This window comes from Doryrhamphus excisus, linkage group LG2, assembly GCF_037039965.1.
Source record: "Doryrhamphus excisus strain RoL-2023G ecotype Guam linkage group LG2, RoL_Dexc_Guam_v1.1, whole genome shotgun sequence".
Taxonomy (NCBI): domain Eukaryota; kingdom Metazoa; phylum Chordata; class Actinopteri; order Syngnathiformes; family Syngnathidae; genus Doryrhamphus; species Doryrhamphus excisus.
In genome coordinates this window covers 29572235-29599648 of record NC_136358.1, presented here as the reverse complement: position 1 = coordinate 29599648, position 27414 = coordinate 29572235, and the positions used below count along the sequence as shown (strand labels likewise).

General features: G+C 47.5%; 2 protein-coding genes across 3 annotated transcripts; one reads left to right on the top strand and one right to left on the bottom strand.

The window, feature by feature from the left end:
• The first annotated feature begins 43 nt into the window (after positions 1-43).
• On the top strand, positions 44-11749 carry pigk (phosphatidylinositol glycan anchor biosynthesis, class K). Its single transcript, XM_058062136.2, has 11 exons — positions 44-177; positions 388-441; positions 536-627; positions 751-886; positions 989-1100; positions 2039-2135; positions 2757-2874; positions 3112-3222; positions 3582-3754; positions 7613-7688; positions 10114-11749. Exons 1-11 carry the CDS (start codon positions 112-114, stop codon positions 10228-10230), a joined length of 1152 nt encoding a protein of 383 aa, XP_057918119.2. The 5' UTR covers positions 44-111; the 3' UTR covers positions 10231-11749.
• A 2683-nt stretch (positions 11750-14432) lies between these two features.
• Positions 14433-25774, bottom strand: st6galnac5a (ST6 (alpha-N-acetyl-neuraminyl-2,3-beta-galactosyl-1,3)-N-acetylgalactosaminide alpha-2,6-sialyltransferase 5a). 2 transcript variants are annotated; one of them, XM_078789101.1, is made up of 5 exons: positions 25594-25774; positions 23846-24049; positions 18943-19355; positions 17171-17278; positions 14433-15394 (listed from the first exon to the last, which is right to left on the bottom strand). In XM_078789101.1, the coding sequence occupies exons 1-5, from the start codon at positions 25606-25608 to the stop codon at positions 15136-15138; spliced, it is 999 nt and encodes a 332-aa protein (XP_078645227.1). In that variant the 5' UTR covers positions 25609-25774; the 3' UTR covers positions 14433-15135. The 2 variants fall into 2 exon arrangements, with proteins under 2 accessions (XP_078645227.1, XP_057918122.2); XM_058062139.2 differs by having other exon boundaries at positions 14433-15397; positions 25594-25773.
• Positions 25775-27414: the final 1640 nt, after the last annotated feature.

Below are 27414 nucleotides of genomic sequence, written 5' to 3'. Positions count from 1 at the left end.
TATAAGTGATATGGATCACTTCCGGTAATTCCTCTTTGTTTCCGTCCCTCCGCCCCCTGTTCTCAACCGGAAGTAATCCTTTTCCTGGATTCAGATTTTCTCTAGCACACAATGAAAATTCCCTCTTTATCAATATTATTTGCCACATTTTGGTCGGCGGGTAGCATTAATGTTGAGGTAAGTGTAGCCTCTCGGTCTTAAACCGTGACGATTTCCCCGTTTTCTTTCTTGGACGTCGTATTTCACCTGCTAGCTTCCTGTTAGGCTCCAGTCCAAGCTGTAATGCTACCGTTTTGTTACCTTAGCGGTCATGTTTTCTTCTTCGTTTTAGTACAGAGACTCTTCAAAGCGCCTTTGTTTATTGGTCTTTTCTGGCGTTTTCCACAGGAGAGTGCGGGACACTTCTTCAGCAGCGGTCATACCAACAACTGGGCCGTGCTGGTCAGTACCGAGTGTTGATTGTTTAGTTTTTAGGTCAAAGCTTGAACAATGGCGGCGCTAGACATCCAAACGTTTTTCATGTGTGTTTTTATAGGTGTGCACGTCCAGGTTCTGGTTCAACTACCGTCATGTGGCCAACACGCTGTCGGTATACAGAAGTGTCAAGCGTCTGGGCATCCCTGATAGGTACTTCAGGCTCCTAGTTTCTATGTATTGGAACGGTGCTCGATGGTGGAGGTCCCTCTGCAGATATAAATGACTCACTGTTGCCTTGAAGTTCACATTTTGTGGGACTTTGTGCTTTGCCAGCCACATAGTTCTGATGCTGGCCGACGACATGGCTTGTAACCACAGAAACCCGAAGCCCGCCACAGTGTTTAGCCACAAGAACATGGAGCTGAATGTGTACGGTGATGATGTGGAGGTGGACTACCGAGGCTATGAGGTTGGTATGGTGTTTGCATTTAGCCAGTAGGCCATTCATCTATTTTTTGTCCCGTGTTTTGAAATGTTAGCAAAGGACAGCGTGTAATACTTTGTGTCCCAGGTGACAGTGGAGAATTTCCTGCGAGTTCTGACTGGAAGACTTCCGCCCAGCACACCTCGCTCCAAGCGTCTTCTGTCTGATGACCGAAGCAACATCCTCATTTACCTGACAGGTCATTAAAGTACACATCCATGCATGCATGCAGGTGCTGCGGAGTCAGTTCTGCTGCACGTTGGAGGCCATTTTGGGACATCGTCTCCATAACCATATTCTTTGTGAACAAACGTTTGTTAACTTGTCTGATGAAACCTGAACACTTAAAGGAAAACTGCACTTTTGGGGGGAGTTTGCCCATTAGCCACAGTCCTTATGTGAGACGTGAACACATACTGTATGTCTTTGTCTTTTCTATGTGATCTAAAGGCATAAAAACAGACAGCTCAGTACTGCATGTATGGCACCCACTTCTGAAAAATACAACAAGCTCAAAGAAATGCTGCATTTGCGTATAATGTGACGTGTATACACTGATGGAACTATGTTACTGGCGCATTAACACACCGGCTAGCGACTAGCTTCACCATCTGCTCGGCCTCAGTGCATCAGTGTCACGCTCACAACGCCTCAGCCCACTACAAAAAAGGTAAAGCTACATATTCAGCTGGTGCCACTGCTGCTGTGTTTTTATTTCTGAATTTGAAAACGGTAGCGCGAGGCGTAAATATGTTAAATATATTTTATGAGGTTGTATGAAAAATCATGTCTGTAAAATTTGTGTGCAGAGTATATGCAAGTTCAGGTAGTGCTTAGAATAGCCAAAAATACAGCAAATTACTGCAGGTATTACATGTTATCACTAATGTACCAGGTACTACATGGTCACAGCATGTATATAAAACCATAAAATGTTGGAGGTCTTTGTAGGCAGCATAGGTGGATCCCATTACATGCAGCTGACTGTTTTTATGCGTTTTCATATCTTTTAGAACGCACATAAATGATAAAGACGTGTTCATGCTCCATGTAAGGATTGTGGAAAGTGCAGGCAAGGAAAAAGCAGTGTGGGGTGGTGTATGTAAGTGCAGTATATGTGTCTCTGTTTGTTTGAAGGCCATGGCGGCAATGGCTTCCTGAAGTTCCAAGACTCTGAGGAGATCAGCAATGTGGAACTGGCTGACGCTTTTGAACAAATGTGGCAGAAAAGGAGGTAAATAGTGTCAGCTGGAAAGGCAACTTGAAGTCTTTATAAAACATCTGTAGCAGGGGTGTCCAAAGTGCAGCCTGGAGGACATTTTCCACCCTCGATGCCCAATCTTAATCCTCAGTCGGAGCGCTGCATAGAAGGCTGCATAGATGGCTGCGTAGAAGGCTTCTTCACAACAGCTCTCTGAAGACCTGCAATCAAAAATTGTTTTGTCTAAAACTGGGAAAGGTTACAGAACCATCTGAAAGTCTGGATGTTCATCGATCCGCGTTTACAGAAACTTTCTACAAATGGAGAGAGTTTGCCTCTGTTGCTACTCTCCCGAGGAGTGGCCGTCCATCAAAAATGACGCCAAGAGTTGAGTGCAGAATACTCTGGGCGGTAACAAAGAACCAACCATGTATGCCAACATGAAAAATATGCACTAAAGACAACCAATGCATTGGCAGAGAAGACAATTTGGGACTTTTAGGAAGAGATACAAATAGAGAAAAAAATAGAGTGATGGTAGGTGATGTGGGCTTTTCTTAGTTACCATAGCAACTGTGACATGAAAGCTCATTTCAAGCCTGTGTTTGATGTGGCAGATTCAGGTTTTTAAAAATAGTTTGTGTCTGCCGGCAGGTATAATGAGCTGCTGTTCATCATCGACACCTGTCAGGGAGCCTCCATGTACGAGAGGTTCTACTCACCGAACCTCATGGCTTTGGCCAGCAGTCAAGTCGGAGAGGACTCTTTGTCGGTGGGTTGCCATAAATATGAATACACTAACAACTTTGTGTAAACAAAAGGTAGCTTTAGTTCAACCAGGTCATTCAAATCAACAAGAAACTAAATAATTTTTAGTTGGAACTTACTTTTTCATGCGGGTGCTACAAACATAAATCTATGCTTCGTATAGGCTCCAGCACGCCTGCGACACTTGTGAGGATAAGCGGTAGAAAATGAATGAATGAACGACTTTTTTTCCTCATTACAGCATCAACCGGATCTGGGCATTGGAGTCCATCTGATGGACCGTTACACCTTCTACATGCTGGAGTTCCTGGAAGATATCCACCCTGCCAGCAAAACCAACATGAATGATCTGGTGAATGATCTCTTCTGTCGTGTTAAAATGTCACTGGTCCCACAGGACTGGCTGGACATGAAACAGAATGTATCATTAGCCTGGTCAGGGTGTTGACCTTTGACACAATCGTGCAGGTCACATGCTGCTTTTAGCCATGATTCAACCTCGTTTCATGCAGCCGCACGCGCGCACACACGCACAGCTCTCACAGCAATGGCAATCATGTGTTTTCAGGCTGTTTGTACATTGAGTACAAACATGAGTACAAGTCAGACCCTTTTGCAGTCATCCAATCCCCACTAATTATGCACGCCCTCATTTTGTCACCCATCAGATTTGATAACATGGTTTTGTCTTTGTGCTCCCTCCCTCCTCAGTTCAAAGTATGCCCCAAGAGCCAGTGCGTGTCCACTCCGGGCCACCGTACCGACCTGTTCCTGAGAGACCCAGGGAGTGTCCTCATCACCGACTTCTTTGGAAGCGTCCGCAAAGTGGAGATCACCATGGTAACCATCAACCTGACGGAGCCCATAAAGCTGATGGAAGAAGAGTAAGTGAACATACAACCTCAGCGTACAGCCTCTGTGATCACCTGAAATATTTACCAATTGCTTTTGTTTTTAAAAAGTAACTTTGGCAAACCGGGAACATTACATCACATCTAACGTAACTTAACTTTATACAGTGATAATAGTAATAATGGTTGTGCCGTATACTTTGTATATCACCATTCGAGGTACCCACAGAACTTCACAGTGAAGGCATCATTATTCATGCATCTAAACTGTTGTTTTTTAGGCCAGAGTTAGACTCCTCACTTGCACTCTTCCTCTGAGTGGTCATGTGATGTTCCTGTGATGTGTCATCTCAGATGACGTGCACGGATGTCAGCGACAGCATCACCTGCTGTCCGACTTTTTTAGGATAACAAGTGTGTGGGAGTAAACACAATATAAACACACCAAAGAAAGCATATTAAAAAAAAAAAAAAACAAGACCGTTATTAGTGCACCCAAAACATCAATATTTAATAGATCCTCCTGTAGCAGAAACAAACGCTTCCTACAGCTTCCAACGAGGGTCTGGATTCTGGTTGAAGGTATTTTGGACCATTCCTCTTTGGAATGGACAGCCTTCCTTGAATCACACCACATATTTTCCATAATATTTAGGTCTGGGACTGAGATGGCCATTCCGGAACTTTGTACTTGTTCCTCTGCCTGAGGCGCAGCTTCAGTTTTGTCACTGATTCTTGAACACTGTTGGCAAGAATCTGCTGATACTGACTGGAATCCATCGCTAATCGCGTTATTAATACAAGATATTTTTATGACAGTCTTATTTTGTTTACACAAGTAGACAACATGCAGCAAACAATGCTCTTACGGTCTCCACTCTGCCGTCTGGTCGGTGGGTGTTGTAGCTCCTCCTGCACCTTCATTTCAAGTCTGTTCCCCGACCTGTACACCCTTTAGCACTTCCTGTTACCCCCTTGATTTAAGGAAAATTGGAACACCGCTTGATTCTTGCAAACACGCCAAACCTAAGGCTGAAGGGTACAATTGGGACTCCAACTATTGGAGTGTTGAAGTGCTGAATGGAAGTAAAATCATTCATTCATTGATTTCAGGTGTGTGGCAGGGCAACACCCAGCTCCTTGCCTGTAGCGCCACCCTGTGGTGAACTGTACAGTGTGCCAAACAGTGTTGGCAGGGTGTAATAAATGAGCATTGTCTCTAGATGGCCTTAGAGGTTCATTCTTGTGCTCAGCGTGAACTTGGCTTTCTTCCCTCCTCTTCTTAGCTCAGACAAACACTGGCAGTTCCATAAAAGACAGAGAATGCATAAATCAGTCATTGTTTAAATCCCTAGTTACCCAGGGGATGCAAGACCCTTACTTCCCCCTCGTGTTATGGGGGAACAGGCGCACCTCCCTGCCTGACTACTCCGTTCAAAGGGTTACGACCTCCCGCGTAGAGAAGAGGCCTCTTAGTCAGGGGCGAGAGAGACTCACCCAGGTGTTAATAGCCGCGGTTTGGCAGAGGCGGCCCCGCTGCATCCGAGCCTACGCACGAACCAGAGCAACCACGGGTTGGTTTGTGCGTGACACCGGACCCTCTGCTTTTAAGGCTGCTCTCTCTCTGATATGGAATGTTGCTCTTGGTAAGGACCTGGGGTTATTTTACTCATCTGTTAGCGATCAGAGGGACCTGTCAGTAGGTTACCGGAATAACCCAAAAGGAATTGTTACAACACACGCTTTACTCTTTTATGTCACAGAAGCAGGTAACTGGAGACGAGTCTCGGTAAAAGGGAGAAAAGGTTTATTTAAGTTAGCAAGGGCAAACCAGCAGATTACGATTGTTTATAAGGTAAAAGTAAACAGAACTAGCCGCATGAGCTCCACTCACATACCTGGCCGAGGGGGTGTAAGCTCTGTGAATCCTCTCTCTTTATGCTCTGTTTGGCCCTGCCCTTGTTCCACCCTTTCTTTCATGGATCCTCCCAAAGGGAGGTGACTTTTTTCCAGTACTTTTCCTATTTCCCGCCTTTCTCCGCCCAAAAGGTGGTCCTTTTCTCTGGAAGGGGATCTCCCTTGTGACCTTTGGCCTAGTTAGACGGTGTTTGACCTACTTTGTGAGTTTGGAGCTCATAACGACAGTTTAATGACATCTTTCCAGAACATTCTTACTTAGTCATACAACTCTGAGTAATGACATGTTGTTACAGCTTTGATTATAGGACATTGATACATAAATCATCACATTTAAAGAGCTTGCGAAGCGACAGTTATGCAAGAGTCCCTGTGGTGGAGATTGTGGTGGAAAGTATGTGTGTGTGTGTGTTGTCCCTATAAATGCACATGTCTTACAACTGACATGAGGTATCAACTGCCTTGTGTGTTATGTGGTTACTCGTCTAAAAGCGATAGATAAGCGATAGATGAACGTGTTGGACTGTTTCCCGTTTCCTGAACATTACAACTAACCATGAGTCATATAAGTTGGTTTTGTCTACCTCTGGTGTACAAACAGTAGATTACAACCCCCCTACCGGCCCTTGGACGGAGGTGTCTTCCAGGTCACTCGACATCATTTACACATTTTTTTCACAAATGCACATTAAATATTTAAACTTTCCTCAACCGCACCATTGAACTAATTCAGCGAGAAGCGGTGGCCACGCCTGTAGTAATCATTGGCCGGTAAGTTATTGCACAGCATTCTGTTTATTATTTGATTAGAGCCAACACAAATCAATTATGCACATCAGAAACACACCGCCAGTGTTGCTGAGCTGCCCTAATTTTTATCTAGAAACATATTTCGTCTAGAGCTGACTTTGTGTTGCTAATTTGGGATGACGTTTCTTGATACAACAAAGTTATATTCATAGTTTGAATTTCCTCCCAGAGAGCATTTTTGTCCATTTTCTGATTGCCAGACTTTTTTTTTGATGGAAGATGAGCCAAAAAAAGTTTTGAAAAGAAACAAACTTGCAAAGGTGAGAGTGAATAAAACTGCTCTCACTAAAGCCAGTAGAGAGAGTCATTCACTCAGCTCGAGATTCTTTCATTCTGTAATTGTAAAGAAATGCTTTTGCTGTGAGCATGATTTCTCCACATGTGAAGCTTTATTTCAGCTGTAAGAGTTGCATTCATCACTAATGCCAATGTAATCTGCATATTAAGCTATAACTAGTCATTTTGGCAGCAACATGCACACGCTCTTGTAATGATGGCACCTACCTCTGGGAAATCACTGGGAAAACTATGCAACTTTTAGGAGAGGATGCAAAAAAAAAAAAAAGATGCAAAAGAAAAAGACTCGTGTCAAAACATTTGTGCTGCCAACCACTGTGTGTTTCCTCACTGGGAAGGCTGGAAAGGAGAACAGTTCCACATAGCGTACGGTTCATCCAATACATTGATGTATCCATTTACTTTGTTTCTATGATCCAATTGCATCCATCAGTCTTCAGAAAGTTGCCATCTTGAACATACTGTATATCTCGGCCTGGCACCATAGCAAATTTTGCTGGTCAACAATTGTCTTACAAGTACATTTTGTCTATTCTGCATCATAAGACTCTCAACACATAAACATGATATGTGCCATTGTGTTTCATAAGCTAATCTTGAAGTGCTCCAGTGACGGAGTCGAGCTCTTCTGGTGGTCTAAGTTGTACTTGGCCTAATGGCCTAATGCTTGATGCTGACGATATGAAGGGATGATTTGAAATAAAGTAGTGTATTGCTTTTATTGGAGTGATTTCAGCAGCCTAAAGCTGTATGTGAGACATGGATGTACACCTCAGCTGCACACATGTACTGCAAGTGTACTGCAAGTGTACTGCAAGTGTACTGCAAGTCCTGTTTTATAGCCTTATTTTTTGTTTTTTTGTTCAGTTTCCATGGTGGAGAGCTGGAAATGGAGACTCTGTCGTATGTGGATCAACTAGCAGTGTCAGAGATCATCCATCAGGTAAGAGAAACACAAAATTCAGGCTGACTTTACAGCAACCAAACACTTCAGGCTTTTATTTTCTTGCACGTCTTACGTCCAAGGGAGCCCAATTATTCCAGTCTCGCTTAATTTGTAAAGTGAGTAGTAAGTTCTGTGCCAACAATCCACCAACAGATCGATGTTTTTCTGTCGTCTCCATGGCGACGCCTCAGCATGTGAAAGCGAGTGGCTCCCGTTCTCGGCGTGGAAGAACAGCTGAGAAATCTGACCAAATAGATGTACGTGTCATTGGGGCAGGAGAATATGCGCTTGCCTTGTTTCCCAATTAATTAGTGCTGCTGGTCGGGGTAGCCCTCTGACCTCTGACCTGGCCTGTACCCTTAGAATTTAGTGATGAGTTGATGACATACAGTATTGCCTACAGCCCGCTTTCCATACAGAATACTTCCCCCTCAGTATTATTCCCATGTGGTATATATTAGAATGTAAACCCTCTGGTCAAAGATCCTCTATATGATGAGTGTTCTCATACCTGAAAAAGGGCACTCAAAGATCCTCTACATGAAAGCAGCCTTGAGTTTTTGTCTGTGTGTGAAAATGCAGTGACAGTGCACTCAAAATGGTGAGTGCTGGACCCTTACCACCATCAATGGTCACCATCTTGGATGCGTAGCAGAAGAAGCGGTCCAGCCGTCCCTCGCCACGTCACTCTGTCGTGGTTTACTTAATGAATGATCAATGTTTCATGGTTGACGTTTTAATAGTCCAAAAATATTGAAAGACAATCTTACAAATTCTGAGCCTAGTGACGTAATATGCAAATCAGACGAGTGAAGTTACTGATGATTTTTCTCATTTACAGTAAATCTTTATCGCTAACCATTTTCCTAGCTAAAACCTTTTGAAATAGTATTGTCAAAACTGAAAAAAACTCTGGTCCTAAAGGCTTAAGTTGAGAATAAATACATTGGAGGATACCACTTAGTACCACTTGTGGCCCTGCAGAGACCCCGTAGCCTGGAAGAGTTGCGCAATGTGGTGTTGACAGGGTACTGTAGCATTAGTGCTAATCAAGTGACAAAAAGTGACATTGATGATAGCCTGATCTTTTTTGTTGTTTTAATGCAATGCAATCGACCCACATTATGTTTGAGCTACCACAAGGAATATCTTATCACTTTTCATGCCTACAATATTAGGCAATAGGAGGGTAACATTGACTATAGGGGTGTTACTTTCTGTTCACAGGGCTCTAATAGTGGTAACATCTGTATTTACAAAGTCATAAATGGGTTTTCTATGCTGTAACTAGGAAAATATTCAATTGATTAAGATTGAATGACTTTTTAAAGCGGGGTGGAGAACCAATGAGCTGCCATAAACAGGGAACAGCTGTACTAACGGACAAAAGAAGAAGAAGCAGCAATTATCATTACCAGTCGCTGTGTAATGATTGTAATCTATATCTGCAAACAAAGTACACAGTGTACACAGAATGCCTTGTTGAAGTGTACTGATCACACCATGATTTACTTTTGGTTGTGTGTGGGGCTGTCAGACTCCAGATGGTGTTTGAGCGTTTCCACCACGCTTGAAACGGGCGTTGTGCACGCTGATATGACAGCGATATTGTATCTCCTCTCCGGGAACAGAAGAGAGAGGCGGCTGCATCTGCGCTTCAGAAGGCAGCGGGAAGTAGCTGACACAAGAAGAAACCTTGGTGACAAACATTCACACTGCGTCTGTGTGATCACTTTTGGTGTCTGACGATTTCACTCATGGATTATCAGGATCGGTATAGGCGGCATAAAACCCTGATGGGAACGTCCCTAGTTCCATCCGATTCAATGGAATGGTGGGAGGGAATGTCTCCCCGGGGAAAGGAGTCTCTTCCCATCAGTCCGCCTTTATCTCCATCTGTAGTGTCAATGTTTGCTGCTTAGCAAATGTGTTCCTCGGCCTGCCAAGCAGACCAGTCCAGGACCGACACCGTCTTCTACCCCGGGCTCTTGTCTGCCTTCATCCCTGCCAAGTCTCAAGTTTTGGCTCTTTTGCTGCCTTCCGAGGGAATAATGGTGACTTGTACAGCCAGGAATGACAGCTGCGGTGTATGTCCCCAACTAAAGTGTTTTTTTCCTCATGGTTGTCGAGGTTAAATCTCATCTGGGTGCGGAATCCTCACAGCACATTAGCATATAAATGCACTCGTTTAATACCGGAGGATTTAAAAGTATAATCATACGCAAAATGATGATGTGCCAGTGAACGAGACAAACACGAGGCAAGGGAGGTGTACTGATGAGCCGGGGGGGGGTCGTGTGGGTGTATGTGTGCCCACCTGCTTGAATGCCTCCACAGGAGAAATATCCACACTATTACTGAACTGCATCTCTCCCCGACTCTATGTTCCCTCTCTACCCCCCCCCCCCCCCCCACCCTATAGAAACCCAAACAGAAAGACTGGCACCCTCCCGACGGTTTCATCCTGGGCCTGTGGACCCTCATCCTGCTGGTGTTTTTCAGGACCTATGGCATCAAGCACCTCAAACACATCTTCTGACCATCTTCTGGGGCTTCACCTTAGCGGGCATCCGCCTGAAGAGGATGGAGAAGCTTCACTGAAGCCATGTTAAAGGGGGGGTGGACCTTGAGAAGTTTAGACACTGGAACATTTGTTGTATTTCACTGTGATGTATTTCAAGTTGAAAGAGGAGGTGGTTTGCCTGCACATCTGAATCATCCCTTGAATGAGGCTGCTCCACGTACTTCTCCACATCTCCTGGAGGGGCCGGCTGATTGGCGGTGACTGGCGTTATATCCTCCGACCGTCATGTCATGCGCAAGGAGGAGAACAATCCGGCTGATTCCACATCTCCACTTTCACATCCACCAAATTGGCCTCCCAGCGGAAACCATCCATTAGCTTCCCAGACGTGTACGGACGGCGTGGAATGCTTGTCCTGCTGATGGATGGCCTTTTCTGTGGCCATTCCGAGTTCGGACCAATCCCCTTCGTGATATAATGTGATGGCTTTCATTTCTCTTTCTCTTTCACTCCTGGCGCAACGCTACATCACCGCCTCATTGCCAGGAGGCGTGATTGATGACTTAAGCGTGCGGATCGAACGGGCCGCTGTACGCTTGGGTCCTCAGTCCTAAAGCGTTACGTATTGGCATTAGCCCCATCTAATCTATGATCCATACAATGCTCGTCTCTTCCTCTTCCTGCTTTTTCTTCTTGCAATCAAAGTCTCCCACTTCCTCCTTTGGTGGGATGCCATGATTAACGATGATATATGTATATGTATATATATGAATATGTTCATCTCAAACTCAGCTCGTCTAATTGCTGGCAATGCTGTTGGAATACGGAAAATCTTGATAGTGGCTTGGATAGTGATGGTGGCATCGACTAGTCCTTTTTCATCTGTTGAGATGACACGCACGCCTGCCATGTTGTTTTCTCACACCGAGCAGCTGGGTGACTGTTGGTGCGCTCCATCTTCCTCTTGCAGTCGGCATCTCAAAGACAGAAGAGCCAATAGAACAATAGATCATTGGATGTTGTTTAGCACAAAGGAAAGGCTGCTCTGCCTCATTGACCTATTTGTTTAGGGCGCAAACCCTCTCCCTGACCTCTTTCCCATGGTGGGGGCATTTATACCATCAGGACCCCCCCCCAGATTACTTGAAGCTCTTTTATGCAAATGAGATTTTAACAGTCGGGTTCCTCAAGCCTCAAAGCAGCCATAAAAATGTTTCCTCTCCTTCACTTGTTTGCTCCACTTTTGAGAGAAGAGAGGCTCAAATGCTTGCTTTTCATGACGAAAGGAAACCCCTGCTTCTGCCCGGCCCTAGCTTGATGACGCCCACCCGTGTAGACGTGTAGACCACCACCACGCTTCTAGCATCTAGCTTGATGACGCCCACCCGTGTAGACGTGTAGACCACCACCACCACCACACTTCTAGCATCTAGCTAGATGACGCCCACCCATGTAGATGTGTAGACCACCACCACGCTTCTAGCATCTAGCTAGATGACGCCCACCCGTGTAGACGTGTAGACCACTACCACCACCACGCTTCTAGCATCTAGCTAGATGACGCCCACCCGTGTAGACTACCACCACGCTTCTAGCATCTAGCTAGATGACGCCCACCCGTGTAGACCACCACCACGCTTCTAGCATCTAGCTAGATGACGCCCACCCCTGTAGACGTGTAGACCACCACCACGCTTCTAGCATCTAGCTAGATGACGCCCACCCGTGTAGACCACCACCACGCTTCTAGCATCTAGCTAGATGACGCCCACCCGTGTAGACCACCACCACGCTTCTAGCATCTAGCTAGATGACGCCCACCCGTGTAGACGTGTAGACCACTACCACCACCAAACAGGAAAAAGAAAAGGGAACAATCAGCCTGACATCAGATGAGCTGTCATGAAGTTTGATTACTTGTGAGAAAGCAGCCATGGAACAATGTGCTACACACAGAGTGTGATGATGATGATGATTAAAAGCCACATGCATCTCTATCATCATCATCATCAGCCGTGGCCTCAATACGCTTTTGTCTCCCGTCATGCGGTAGCCTCACTGTGAGCTCTCGTGGAAGCCCCCCTCCATGGGATGGGGCAAGTCACTGTGCAGCGTGTCTTGACGGGGGCCTCCACGGGGGCGGCTTTTCAGGGAACCTTTGGAACGCCAATCAGTCTCCAACATTCAAAAGGCTATTTTTTAGAAGATTGTGGTTGTTTGCCAAGAGCAGCATGACGCATGCATGCGCGCATTGCCTATCATTACGTAATGTGCACTTTATGGAATGGGGGCTAGCATGGCAGACAGCGCTTTGTTTTTGTTTCACCGTGATACCTAAAACTCGATTGTTCTTGTATGGTAAATGCACGTTGATGAATAAACTGGCTTTCTTTTAAAGTTGCCATGTTCTATGTTCTACCAACATCGGCCACGGATCAACAACTTTAGATGAAGTAGCTTTTCATTTGGACTCTTGCTCTGACAAGGTTGCCGTAAAGATGTTGAATCCTGTGAAATGAACTTTTCCCTGGCATTCCACAGAATGCCATATCTCTCCATTGATTTTTCTTTTTTTTTTCCCGCCTTTCCCAAGACTGAGAAATGATTAGATTTGGCACACGGAGTTCATGGTCAGTATTGAACTACAGCAAGCACCTTATTTCATTTCATATATATATATATATATATATATATATATATATATATATACTGTAACTTCCTTGCATGTGACCCTCGCTGGAAAACCGTTTGGACACCCCTGAAGTATTTTTGGCATTGATGGCAAGGTGTTCCCCAAAGACCAGGACGTTAGCTAGCGGCCTTCCCTGAACCGTTTACCCAAAGTGGCATTTATTTTGCGGCCCCATGACAAAGAGCTAATAAAGACGTCTGCCCCCAACTTGAAAAGGATGGATAAATGAACGAAAGAGAAAGGAAGGCAAGACGAATCCCCAGCGGAATCCTCCCTACAATGCTCATGAACAGAAAGCCAAAAGTGTTAAGCTCTGTGATCCTCGCTGCTGCGTTGCACACACGCAAGTCAAGCCTTGTGAGCGTGTCATTTTTTATAGAGGTGCACAAAGGCTGAATCGGGAGCCTGCAGATCCTCTCATTCCTCTCCGCACAAAGATGAGGCCCAAATCGATCGGGGCGTAGTCGGCACCAAGATGCGACCAGTCAGCTCTGACTGACACCTGCTCGTCATTCATGAAGAAGTGGTGAGCAAAAAGTATCCAAGCGACTGGACCATGTTGCAGCCCAACATGGTCTTCACTTCTTCACTTGACTGCCAGAGGGGAGGGGGATGACGGTGACATGCCCCCCAATTTCACTACTGGGGGGCTGCAACATGGTCTTCACTTCTTCACTTGACTGCCAGAGGGGAGGGGGATGACGGTGACATGCCCCCCAATTTCACTGCTGGGGGGCTGCAACATGGTCTTCACTTCTTCACTTGACTGCCAGAGGGGAGGGGGATGACGGTGACATGCCCCCCAATTTGACTAAACAATGAAAAGGAAGTTCCGCCATGGTAATCCAACTCCAGGTTGACAGCAGCTGGTGAACCTGGAAGTAGTAAGATGGATGGGAGCGCTCCATCTTCATCATCCTCTTGTCTGCCGTGACACCAGCGTGTGCTGGCCTGACTTGTAGCGCCATAAATCACCCTTGAAGTGGCGACAGGAGCCCAATTTCTCAACGTATGGGGGTGGGGGGAAATTCATTTATGAACAATGCATGGCAGTCATCCCCTTTGATGGTGTCATTTGGTTCCAGAACCGACTGTGAGAAGTGAATTTCCGCCAAGTAGGATTCAGTATTAATAACTGGAACATTTTGGTAGTTTCAGCGTAGTTTTATGACTCTATAAATATCTTTTTGTAACCAATGTTAGACCCCTCTAGTGGTCACCTTTCCACGCCGTCCTGCTCAACTGTAACGCAAAGCCTATTGGATCACTGCAGGGAAGAACCTGCTGCTCTCCTTCCTGCTGCCCCCTCCTCTGTGAGGCATTTGGGCACACTCGTAATTTGGAGTGTTTGGCGCTCATTTTGTTTTTCATTTTTATTCACGTACCCCCTTTGGCAATTGACGTACCCCTGGGAGTATGTGTGCCCCACTTTGGGAACCAGTGCCTTAGTAGAATGTGAGCAGTGTTTAGGGTGAAAACATAAAATACAAGCATACAAGGCCAGAGTTTATGATAATTCATAGTAGGGTTTAATATGGTGAAGATATTTGGGCTGCTGCTCCCAGCATGCATTGTGGTACTTGGCTCCTAAAAAGTTTGTTGTAGTTGTGTGTTATTCCCCATAGTAGTATTTGTCCTTATTGTGCTCGTACCTGTAAGTAGTCCCGTCCCCACGTGGTAGCACCCCTGAAGGGCCCCTGTAAAGGGCCCCTGTGAGTAACACTGAACCTGCTGGGATGCCGCGTCCACCATTACGCTGGTCTTTAGTTTGAGAGCCCTGGTCTAGATGTACACATGCCAGAATCCTGGACTTGCCAGTGGATCTAGGTGAAGCTTTTCTACACGACGTTGAGCCTTTTTGTTGCGGACGTGACCTAAAAATGTTCACCGCTTCCTTTGTGTGGCACAAGCTCATTTCATTGGACCTCCTCCATCTTTGGGACGGGGAAACATCTGAAGTTGAAGTTGAATTGGCGATGGGTGCCGGGTACACACGCGGTGATTGACAGTACCAGCTCCCAAGTGAGGGAGGGCTGATTATGGTCCCTCCTCGGACAAGTCCACCTTCATGGGGGTTTGTCAGGGAAAAGAAGTCACTGCAAGACTTTGAACGCCTCCCGTAGACGCAGTGCGGCGCCTTGACGGCAGCGATGAAACTGGAGGAATGTTTGGAAACAAACAGGATCCAGAAGTCAACACAGCTTCGTCGTCCATCCGTCTCCGTCCCGTCATGTCTCACGTCTCGCCGGTGGCGCCACTGTGACGCTCCCCCCCAGGGTCCGGTTGGCAGGCAGCGGGGCGGGGATCCAGTCGGGCTGGTAGAAGTGGATGTCAAACGTCCGCGCCCAGTTGGCGAAGACTCGCTTCTCGGTGATGAAGCGGTGGTGGCTGCCTCGCCGCCCACGCTCGTGCGATATGTACATGACGCATTCGTCTGGGCCCCGCGGCTCGTAGTAGTGGTACGGCACCGAGTGGTGCAGGGGCTCCCTGCTGGGGACACACAGGGGGCAGCAAAAGACCAACTCAGTGCCATCCCAGTCTGTAGCGTTCAAGGTAATGTGTTAGTACAGTATTGAGTACAGTACTGTGTACAGTACTGAGTACAGTATCGTGTAGGATGGAGGCTTGCACTGATATGGTTGATGCTGTGTATATATTTCACTTTTTTGGCCTGATTTCAAACACACGCTAGATGTTTTACACCCGCTAATCCTTTTTTAAAGATAGCCTGTTCACAGTGCCGACACTAATCTGTCACTAATACCTCCCATGCTGCTGGTCAAATATTCATATTCAGCACTCTTGCCTCATCCTTTTCCTGTCGTGTACGGAGATAGGGAACGCCTGGGTGTCTGCTTTTGATGCACTTTGGACCGTTTCCTTTTCTAGACCCACACTGACTAGCTTCATATGCGCTTTGGACCGTTTCCTTTTCTAGACCCACATTGACTAGCTTCATATGCGCTTTGGACCGTTTCCTTTTCTAGACCCACACTGACTAGCTTCATATGCGCTTTGGACCGTTTCCTTTTCTAGACCCACACTAGCTTGACGAGCTTCATATGCGCTTTGGACCGTTTCCTTTTCTAGACCCACACTAGCTTGACTAGCTTCATATGCGCTTTGGACCGTTTCCTTTTCTAGACCCACACTAGCTTGACTAGCTTCATATGCGCTTTGGACCGTTTCCTTTTCTAGACCCACACTAGCTTGACTAGCTTCATATGCGCTTTGGACCGTTTCCTTTTCTAGACCCACACTAGCTTGACTAGCTTCATATGCGCTTTGGACCGTTTCCTTTTCTAGACCCACACTAGCTTGACTAGCTTCATATGCGCTTTGGACCGTTTCCTTTTCTAGACCCACACTAGCTTGACTAGCTTCATATGCGCTTTGGACCGTTTCCTTTTCTAGACCCACACTAGCTTGACTAGCTTCATATGCGCTTTGGACCGTTTCCTTTTCTAGACCCACACTAGCTTGACTAGCTTCATAGGCGCTTTGGACCGTTTCCTTTTCGAGACACACACTAGCATTATGCGCATTAATTAGCTGCCCTTTTAGCTCTTCTTATATCTTAAGAACGCACGGAAATAAGGAGGACGTGTTCATGTCTCACATGAGGATTGTGGATGATGGGTAAAATGAAAAGAAGTGCAGTGTTCCTTTAAATGTACATTCTTGCAATTCTTCAGCTGCTCGTAATATTTGGATCTGGACCGTTTGTGTCTCCTCAGCCTGCTTTTGAACACCAAACATGACAAAGAAAATTAGATGTCCGATATTGAATTTGGGATAATGATATCAGCAGATGGCGATATGTGTAACATAACATATCTCCTGTGGCGGAATGAACACGTGTTGTATGCAGCATTTTTGAAATATCGGGAAAAAACGATTTGGCATTTCCATGCCGATATCGGCATCCCTAATAAAATCTAATATTTCCATGCCGATATTGGACATCCCCTATAAAACGTATCATCATCATCACTGGTTGGCACCATTTTGAAGGGAAGAATGCTTGCTGAAGGAAAAGCTCCTCCTGACATCAGACTCGCTCTGACCCGCCGCCAGCTCCATCAATCCGCCATTAAAGACTCGGTCGGTCAGGTACGGACGTGGGAGCTGCACGTGACGCAGCATGATGTGGAGATGCTGATCTCCGAGGTAAGAACTAGTGTGGCGTTCAGGTGCTTGGCCTGAGGACGTGGAGACTTGATGAAGCGTGAGCGTGTTTTACATGCAGCGCCACCGTCTCACCCGCAGAAGTCGGGCGACACCATGCCGTAGACGTCGATCCTGTCGCACAGCTCCAAGGCGATGGTCATCGTGAACCAGCCGGTGCTCAGCCACGAGTTGGACATCCTCCTGCAAGAGCGGCCAGCAGTTAGATGGATTAGACGGACACCGCCGTCACGTGATCAAGGGTTAGGGTTAGGGTTAGGAGTGACCACTGGAGTGACCACTGGAGTGACCACTGGAGTGACCACTGGAGTGACCACTGGAGTGACCACTGGAGTGACCACTGGAGTGTCCACTGGAGTGACCACTGGAGTGATCACTGTCCCTGAAAGCGTCAGGATGAACTTTGCTACCAATTCCAGCACATCCACTCCCACTGGAAGTCCTCATCCTCGGAACAGCTGGCTCCGCTAATGGAAGGAAAGCAAATCCTTTATGGGAAACATCTATTAGCTGCTGCTATTAAATGAAGCTAGCACGTCTAAACACCTCATGGCGAATAGCGGCATGATGCTAGTGTCCTCACAGGCTGTGCAGTCATGGACAGACCATATATCATAGACCATAGACCATAGACCCTGTTTCTTCACTTGTTCCTCATCTTAAAGGGGCCCTACGTGTGATGCTTCGCTGGAAAACATTTGGACACCCCCGCTGTAGATGTTTACACCACGGAAGCTAGGATAGTTGCACCAGGTCAGCTTTCTAGTCAAAAGGTATGCAAGGATCCAAAAGGGGGGGGGGGTCCTTCACAGGTTAACCACCCCAAAAGCAATCTTCACAAATGTTCATTTCCTCATGTGCAAGGAGATAAAGCAGGAAAGAAGGCCAGCAATGGGAGAAGGCATGGGGGGGGCTAGTGGGGGTGGGGGTGATGGGTACGGATGTCCAAGCTATTCGGCCAATCCTCTGCCAGGCAATTTCCCTGCTGACATCCATCTTAAGCTGGAGTCACATTCAATCTCCTCAGACACGGCGGAGAAGGCACCCCCCCCCCCCCCACCCCAGCTACTTACTGACTGCATTTTTACTCGGCAGCTAAAGCCAAGACTGAGAGCACCCAGCTTACCTGCAGGTACTTGAACTGAACATTGTGCTATTTTGTGTTTGTATAAAAATAAATTCCCTCTTTTAATATGCAGCCTTTGCTCATTGAGAAGAATGTAAAACCAAATGGTTGCATGGAAGCACCAAGGATGTCAAACATGTTCCTCTGCTACGAATGGAGCAGAGGCAGAATGGCAAGGTTTACTTCTTGCTGTATTCCTTTTAGCTTCTCAAACCCTTCACCATAACAACACGAACCCTCCAGTAAGCCGAGGAGGAGGAGGAGAAGGTGGAGAAGGAGGACAAGGCCTATTACACCTGAGATTGGCCAGAGCCGGTGTTAGAAAAGGGTCTCTGAAACCTTCAAACGTTCAGCGCCATCCCTAACTTCTCCCAGGGCTCACCTCCAAATGTTCAAACCTCCTGGTCTGAAACTGCAAAGTACACTAACCAGGGTGCACCTTAACTGAGGTTCCAGTGTATTTTTATCCCAATGTGATTGTGTTCGAGGCCAGAGACGGGTATGAGACGGGTCGTCCTTAGACGGGTTGTACCTGTCCTTAGACGGGTCGTACCTGTCCTGAGACGGGTCGTACCTGTCCTTAGACGGGTCGTACCTGTCCTGAGACGGGTCGTACCTGTCCTGAGACGGGTCGTACCTGTCCTTAGACGGATGGTACCTGTCCTTAGACGGGTCGTACCTGTCCTGAGACGGGTCGTACCTGTCCTGAGACGGGTCGTACCTGTCCTTGCCAGTTTCCCTCTTGAAGAGCTGGTCAAAGTGCAGCATCTTCTGCCAGGAGATGATGTAGACCTTGAGCTTGGGCAGGACCTGGCTCATCAGCCGCAGGTTGTTGTAGACCAGACCCTTTCCGTCACGCCTCATGTAGGTGCTGGGCCCCCAAAAGACGAACACAGTGTCCTGGCTGGCGTTGATGAGCTGCTGGCGGCTCCTCAGGACGCGCTGCATGCTGGAGTGAGCGATGACGCGCAGCGACGTGCGGCGTCCCACGTCGCTGGCATAGGCCCCCGCGGCAGGCGCGTCGTTCATGCGGATGACGCACTCGGCCCGGTCGATCTCCTCACCCCGGCCGCCCCCGATGAGGTGGCCTGAGCTGGTCACCAGGGCGCACGTCTGACAGTGCATCTTGAGAGGCTGAAGTCAAGCAGGAAGAAGCGTTAGCATACAACACAGCACGTATTCTTCTCTCTGTCTGTCCCCCATTAAACGCAGCACTAACATGTGCTTGTGTTGGTATTCTTCTCTCTGTCTGTCCCCCATTAAACCCAGTGCATCTTGAGAGGCTGAAGTCAAGCAGGAAGAAGCGTTAGCATACAACACAGCACGTATTCTTCTCTCTGTCTGTCCCCCATTAAACGCAGCACTAACATGTGCTTGTGTTGGTATTCTTCTCTCTGTCTGTCCCCCATTAAACCCAGCACTAACATGTGCTTGTGTTGGTATTCTTCTCTCTGTCTGTCCCCCATTAAACGCAGCACTAACATGTGCTTGTGTTGGTATTCTTCTCTCTGTCTGTCCCCCATTAAACGCAGCACTAACATGTGCTGTGTTGGTATTCTTCTCTCTGTCTGTCCCCCATTAAATCCAGCACTAACATGTGCTTGTGACCCGGCTAACCCGACTGCAGAGACTATCGTGAGTGCAGCATGATGACACTGGAGATTGAACATTATACTGAAGCTTTTCTACATTTATTTAAGGATAATATAATATTGTATTTCAATGATTGTTTACATTTTAATAAAACTTTGCACGCATATTTGGATTTGACTTTTGTCTAAACTCACTTTGTGGAAAAATATGGGGATATGACTTTTGGCCATATCGCCCACTTTTGTCACTTCATATTTTGACTTTATTATTGGGAAAAAATGACTGCAGATTTTTCCATTTTTGCTGTTGTTTTTATTGTAAGGTTTGTTGTTAAATGATAATCTCAGGACGCGCCGCAGGCCGCCAATGACCTCCGGGTCCCACTTTGGACACCCCCGTGATACACGATAGATGAGAAAATAAACGTCCTCTCTTCAAAGGACGCCCCTGAATTCCCTGGGAAGGCCTTGGCCTACATTCCAGGCTCTCCGACACACACGCCTTCTTCTTGCTCTTTTTCCCCCCCGTCACTTCATTTTCTCAGCCTGCCTCCCGCCTGTCACGCACCCGCACTCGAACGTCAGTCCCGATCTGTTGGCGCCCGAACATCTCCTGTCTGTCCATCTTCTCGTCTCCTCCTCATTCACCACCGCCATGCAAAGTCACAGCCCGGGAAAAACCCTTGACTCGCTCATCCTCAGCCTTTTGGCTTCATGGCGTGTGCGTGTGCGCGCGTGTGTGTGTGCATGCGCGTGTGCGCTGCGGGGCGTCGTCGGTTTGGTCCTGTGCGGATGGAGGTTCCAGTCGGCAGCAGCAAAACAGCCAATTAAAGAAAAACACTGCATTGTCTGACCCTCAGCTTTTCCATCCTTGGCCACATGTACAGTAGCTGAATGGGGGGGGGGGGGGGGGCACTTTTCCTGATTAAAAATCAATCCAATCCAATGTAGGTCAAGATGGGCCAGAGAGTACAACCGAATTATTATTCATATCGTCATTTAGAGGCCGCTATTATTGTTGGGACTATGATTGGACTTTTAGTCCAATATGATCTTTTATTATTTTGGTCTTGACCAACAACAACAATTCCCAATTCATGTCTTTTTGTTTGCTGAATGATTCTTATTTTTTCATCTACAAATGAATGATGTCTGATTATGTAAGTTCTAGTTAGATACATCAAAGCCAATAAAGTATTTTTATCAACAAACAATTTCTCATTTTTCAGCCCTTTGTATTGACTTGTGGACACGTCATAACCAGCACACAAGCTTTCTAGATCTTCCACAATCTGCACCTATTCCAGCTGGATTTCCCGCCAAAACGGCCTGTTATTTATTCCACCCACTGCCCACCTCCAGGGACGCCCCCTCCGCTGTGGTTGGTCACACTCCCAAGTATTCCGGAGGACTTGAGGACAGCTGCCGAACCCAATTTTATAGGAGTTGATAATAGATAATAAACGGCGATTCATCTTTTTAAAATGTGGGCTTTTAACAGGATCCCAAATCCAATCCGGAAGTAGAGACTGGACAGTCCGAAGTTTCTCAAAGAAAGGGGTTACTTCAGGAACGCGACTCAATGGTAAGTAGCTTTAGCGTTTTCTAATGTCTAATGTGGTCATTCCATGTTTTATGCCAGACTACCAGTGTTTCAAAAACTCAGGTCCACCCTCTGATTGTAGCGGGAAATGGCTATTAGCAACAGACTGAAAAGGACGGCTCAGCTGTGTGAGAACTTCCACTCTCTGGGAAAGAGAATTATTTGGGATAATCCTCTTAATCATTTCTCCAAGCAATGTGTGGGAAGACCGTGCTTTGTTCCCAGGGTACAAAGCACGGTTGGGAAAGGCATGGAAACATCTTTGGGATCACTTAGGTCCAACATCAGCGACCTCTGACCTCACAATTGGACAAAACACTCCAAAATCCTGTAGCGGCTGTTTTAGCTGCCATTTCTTCAGCAGATGTGATGGGCACCTGTCCCAATACTTTTGTCCATACGGCGTGGATTCCGATGGCATCGGCTGTGCAAAACTAGCATGCGTGGCAAGCTGTTGCACTTCCTTTGCCAGGCAGGGCGAGCAGGTCTTCAGTCTCCACGCCAAACCTCTTTTTCTTCCCCAAGAAGAGAAATGCAGGCGAGCCAAAGTCCCGAGGGGGCAATTAGCGCCACACAACAACAACAGCGGACGTGGGATGAACGGGGGAAGCATCAATAATACACGGCTGCCATCTTGGCGCATGCAAAGGCTCTCCTGGCCGCACGGAGCCGAGGGCTCTACCGCTGCAGAGCCTTTCCCCGCCTTGCTCTTTCTGGAACTGCCTGGCATATGCATACTTATGCACATACTTATGCACGTACTTATGCACGGACTTATGCACCTACTTATACACGTACTTATGGACGTACTTATGCACGTACTTATGGACGTACTTATGCACGTACTTATGGACGTACTTATGCACGTACTTATGTATGTACTTATGGACGTACTTATGCACGTACTTATGGACGTACTTATGGACGTACTTATGCACGTACTTATGGACGTATTTATGCACGGACTTATGCACCTACTTATGCACGTACTTATGCACGTACTTATGGACGTACTTATGGACGTACTTATGCACATACTTATGCACGTATTTATGCACGGACTTATGCACCTACTTATGCACGTACTTATGCACGTACTTATGGACGTACTTATGCACGTACTTATGTACGTACTTATGTATGTACTTATGCACCTATTTATGCTCGTACTTGTACACGTACTTAGTATGCACATACTTGTGCACGTATTTATGCACGTACTTCTGCATATATTTATGCTAGTGTAACCAATGTCATGCCACGACCCTAATGAGGAGCAGTCATATGACTTGGTCAGCTGACGTGAGGTCTCCTCCTGATTGGCTGTTGTTGCTGCAAGGAAACGCTGCAGGGCCAGCAGGTGTAGGCAATCAGCGGCTCCTGCTGTGGCTGGTGAACAAGCGGCATGCTCACAACCCTTTTTGAAATCAAACCTAAAGAAAACAACTTTGCGGTAAGCTTTTCCCTCTCACCGGCCACCTCTGCGGCCGCTCCATGTGTATGTATATATGTATGTATATGTGTATGTATATGTATATATGTATATGTGTATGTGTATGTATATATGTATATATGTATGTATATGTGTATGTATATATGTCTCAAACTGCTACTCAAACTATTGCGATCCAGTCAAGTGGGATGAATGCCACATGTGGTAGCCTTGTTATTGGCGACCTGCCGTCCGTCCTTTGCTAGTTTTGCTAACTAGCAAACGTTCAGCAATCAAAAGCTGCACGCCGCGGAGGTGATGAACATCAGAGGGCAACTGAAAGTGGAACATCGAGATCATGGATCCTGAAAATGGATATTTATGATCACACGTGCTTGATTGAGCGGCGTCGTTGATGTAAAAATAGTCTGTGGTCCAAATCCGGCGACCGCCTTTCTTGCAATGAAATGAAGGAGCGGCTGGGATAATGCCGCTCAAAGCCAATTCCAACTTTTCTTTTTCCATCCTTCCGGGATCTTTGTCAGACCGTGAAAGACAAGCAGGAGAGGCGCCGGCTGGGAGTCGCTGGTGTGGATGGCTGCAGACATCCTGATGCACGGCTGCTTAGCATGCTGGGCAACGACCCTTTGCAAGGTGATTAGGGGAGAGATGCCCCCACCCCCACTCGCTAATCACATTGATTGTTTTCTGCTGGCGAACTGACGAGAGCCAAAGATGGTGGGTGACGGCAGGAATGCGCCCAATCTCCCGGGCCTCTCAGTTCGAGCACCGCGAACGCAGTGGAGGACGTCTCCGCTGGCCTTCCTGCTAATTAGCGAGGACAGCGAGGTGTGCTGCTGATAATTGTGACGAATGACCAGGATGGGGGGACTACTACGAGATACCCGCTGGTTATGGCAGCACCATGTGACCATCCAAGAGCTCCTCATAAAATGCAGATATGAGAAATATGAAATATTGTCCATCTGCTGCCTACCTTATGGTCCATGATGCCGCTGTAGCCCTTCAGGGCACGCCAGTGAGGCACGGCCAGCCTGACGGAGGCCCCGGTGGGCCGCCACAGCCGTTCTGGCCGCCGCGTGTCGTTGGCGTCTCTGGTGCTGCTGTTGAAACTGCCGTTGTAAACCAGGAAGAGGCTGGCGCACAGGAGCAGCACAAGGAGCATGGCCACGCCGTGGCGCTGGCGAAACAAGACATGAATGGTCAATATGAGGCGTGCCCCTCGTTGCTTTGCTAACGCTATGCCCATACTGTCCGGCACTGCCGTAGCGATATCAGCAACATGCTAACGTCATGTGATAGACACACGGAGCTTCCTTTAATGTGATGCCACAAATAAACACAAACATCAGTAGAAACACGGACACGGACACCACATTCCTCTTTTGCCAGGAATTATTTCTTGAATTGAATAATATTTCTCACCAATGATCCAAAACGTAGCCAGATAAAGTTTCAGGTGCTCGTATTTTGGTCAAGACGGTCAAAGGAGAAGAAGAAGAAATAAACAAGATGGTGTCAGGAGTCGTGTTTTCAGTGACGGTTGATCCATCCCTTCCATTCCTAATCTATATGCTTTTCTAATTGTTTATGCATGTAAAACATCTGAAACAAACATGGGGCGACATGGCTGACTTCCGCTTCTGGTTGCCATTTTGGAACGTAGCAAGCTAGCTTCTTTGCTAGACCTTAAGGACATTTAGGGATGAAAATACATGAAAGGGGACCAATGATGCCTTTCCACGTTTCTGGTCCATAAGGTACGCTGATCAAAGGACCCCACTACTTAGAAAGTCTTGGAGTCAGGAAGTACTTTGGGAATGTGACCAATCACAGCAGAGCGGCCGTGGATGGAATAAATTAAAATAGACCGTCTTGGCGGGAAGCACCAATCCAAGGAAATACAGTTGGAATACGTGCACCGTAAAGTGGACACACGTCATGCAGGTGTCAGGTGGACACACGTCATGCAGGTGTCAGGTGGACACACGTCATGCAGGTGTCAGGTGGACACACGTCATGCAGGTGTCAGGTGGACACACGTCATGCAGGTGTCAGGTGGACACACGTCATGCAGGTGTCAGGTGGACACACGTCATGCAGGTGTCAGGTGGACACACGTCATGCAGGTGTCAGGTGGACACACGTCATGCAGGTGTCAGGTGGACACACGTCATGCAGGTGTCAGGTGGACACACGTCATGCAGGTGTCAGGTGGACACACGTCATGCAGGTGTCAGGTGGACACACGTCATGCAGGGGTCAGGTGGACACACGTCATGCAGGGGTCAGGTGGACACACGTCATGCAGGGGTCAGGTGGACACACGTCATGCAGGGGTCAGGTGGACACACGTCATGCAGGGGTCAGGTGGACACACGTCATGCAGGTGTCAGGTGGACACACGTCATGCAGGTGCATAGAGAAGCGGTGCCATGCTCTATGTGACGCATTTGTGTATTTTGTTTTGGTTTGTGTACTTGCATGCCAGCACAGGTGCATCCACGCGTGGGTAATAAATGTAACACGTGTGCGGCTCGTCTCGAAGTTAAAGGAGAAAGAAGCCGAGCGCGGCGGATCTGGCCAATCCATTGTTCCGAACCTAATCTCTTGATCCGACAGTGTGAGCTCAGCGGGTTTATGGCGTTCGGAGACCACTTGGCAGGACGGATCCGCCAGCGAGGCGGACTAAAGTCCTAAAAGACAACAAAAGCCAACATTTACCAGCGGTGTCTTCATGTTGCCGGGCGCGCTCCTAGGACGGCTCGGTGCGCCGGGATCCGCTCCCTCTCATGGTCCAAATCCGGATCCAACCCGGCCTCGCTCCCGCGCGCTTGCCGCCCGGGTCTGCCGAATACAGACTGGACCGGAGCTCTCAGTCTGGCTCCGTCTAAAGTGCCAGGCGACAGACGTTCACTAAAGAGCGCCCGCTGGGTCCTAAAACCCGTCATGTGCAGCGGAAGACCCAAAGGGAGGAAGACTTCATTAGGGAGACCACCTGCAACAGATGATACACCTTCACGGGTATTACTGCAGTAGCAATACTGCATGGAAATCACTCCTGCATCATTAGGCTGAGACCAATGATGTGGACGCCCCATTTAATGCAGGCTCACTAACTGTCCTGTTGGGGGTGACTAAGGGGGGGGGGCAGTCGAACGTTAGTCCAGCTTTCATTCTTTCTTATTTGCATGGCCGCCTACTTGGTTGTCCGTCAGTGGAATGGAGGGGGTTGCCAGGTGTCTTGGGGGGTCACGAATGGGAGGGGAGTCATGAATGGGGGGGGTCATGAATGTTCTCACCCACAATGCCAAACCAAGTGAATAATGCCGGGCTTTATTGGTCGACACAACACATGTACGACACGTATGTGTTCATTCCATCACAGGAGATACGTATTAGTATTGTAGTATTGTAGTATTGATACATACCACCTATGTCAATCAGAAACATCATCAGCGATGTAACCCGGGGTCATTGGGTGACCCCTGGCCCAGGCGACCCCACCAGGGTTGATCAGACCCCAGCTGTGTCCCAGCAGCGTTTGTCCACGGTTCTTCCCAGGGTGAGATCCAGAATGATGGCGTCTGGTTGGAGGCGTGTAGATGTTATCCTGGCCGGGAACTTCAGCTGTTCGCCCAGATGCCTCCCATCATTGTCGGAGTCAGTCTCGTTGTCGGGTGGCTGTTCAGCACCTGATTCGCTGTCGCCGTTTCGCACCAACACTGAAGTGATTGGCTGGCACCAGTCCAGGGTGGACCCGCCTCTTGCTTGAAGACAGCTGGGATAGGCTCCATGGGGGCTCCATGTCGGCTCCATGTCGGCTCCATGTGGACTCCATGTGGACTCCATGTGGGCTCCATGTGGACTCCATGTGGGCTCCATGTGGACTCCATGTGGGCTCCATGTGGACTCCATTGGGCTCCATGTGGACTCCATGTGGATTCCATGTGGACTCCATGTGGGCTCCATGTGGGCTCCATGTAACATATGAATGAGTTTAAAATGTTTTTTCATTTCACTAAATCATTTAAAACATTATTTTTCAACTTTTATATGTAAATATGTCAATAGGATATATACAGTTGTTCTATGGTAAGAGTGTTGTGTCAGCGTGTGCGACGTGCAGTGACGTCATCGCCTCGAGATACGCGCGTGCCCGGTTCGTCCACTCACCCAGCAGACGTGGACGAGGTAAGACACGATCTTTAGTCTCGCTGTAAAGTTGCGTGGATTGTTGAGTTGTGTTTATGTTGTATTGGTGTGTTATTGTGTTATTATTGTCTATTGTGTGTGTTATTGTGTTTAGTGAGAAGTTGTGTAAAGTTTACCATGTGATAATCTGTGGGCAAAGGCTAGCTCCGTTAGCACGGGTCGGCTAGCGGCATCCTGTTTAGCTGTTTTACTTCCGGTTCCAGGACAGGTAGGAGCTTGGAGGGCCGCACACCTTATGTTTTTGTTGCTCTACCAAGAAAAATACCCCCCCCCCAGTGAGGATAAGCGGCATAGAAAATATATGGATGGAATAAACGCTGGCCTGCTGGG

What these genes read in the sequence shown, in the direction of transcription:
- st6galnac5a (XM_058062139.2), bottom strand. An exon ending in AGGGAAACTGGCAAGGACAG is followed by an intron (nt 17,279 to 18,942) that starts GTACGACCCGTC and finishes CCGCTCTTGCAG; the next exon opens with GAGGATGTCCAACTCGTGGC. An exon ending in GTGTCGCCCGACTTCTGCGG is followed by an intron (nt 15,398 to 17,170) that starts GTGAGACGGTGG and finishes GTGTGTCCCCAG; the next exon opens with CAGGGAGCCCCTGCACCACT.
- pigk (XM_058062136.2), top strand. Translation starts at nt 112, where the DNA reads ATGAAAATTCCCTCTTTATCAATATTATTTGCCACATTTTGGTCGGCG. An exon ending in CGTCTGGGCATCCCTGATAG is followed by an intron (nt 628 to 750) that starts GTACTTCAGGCT and finishes GTGCTTTGCCAG; the next exon opens with CCACATAGTTCTGATGCTGG. An exon ending in TGTCAGAGATCATCCATCAG is followed by an intron (nt 7,689 to 10,113) that starts GTAAGAGAAACA and finishes CCCACCCTATAG; the next exon opens with AAACCCAAACAGAAAGACTG.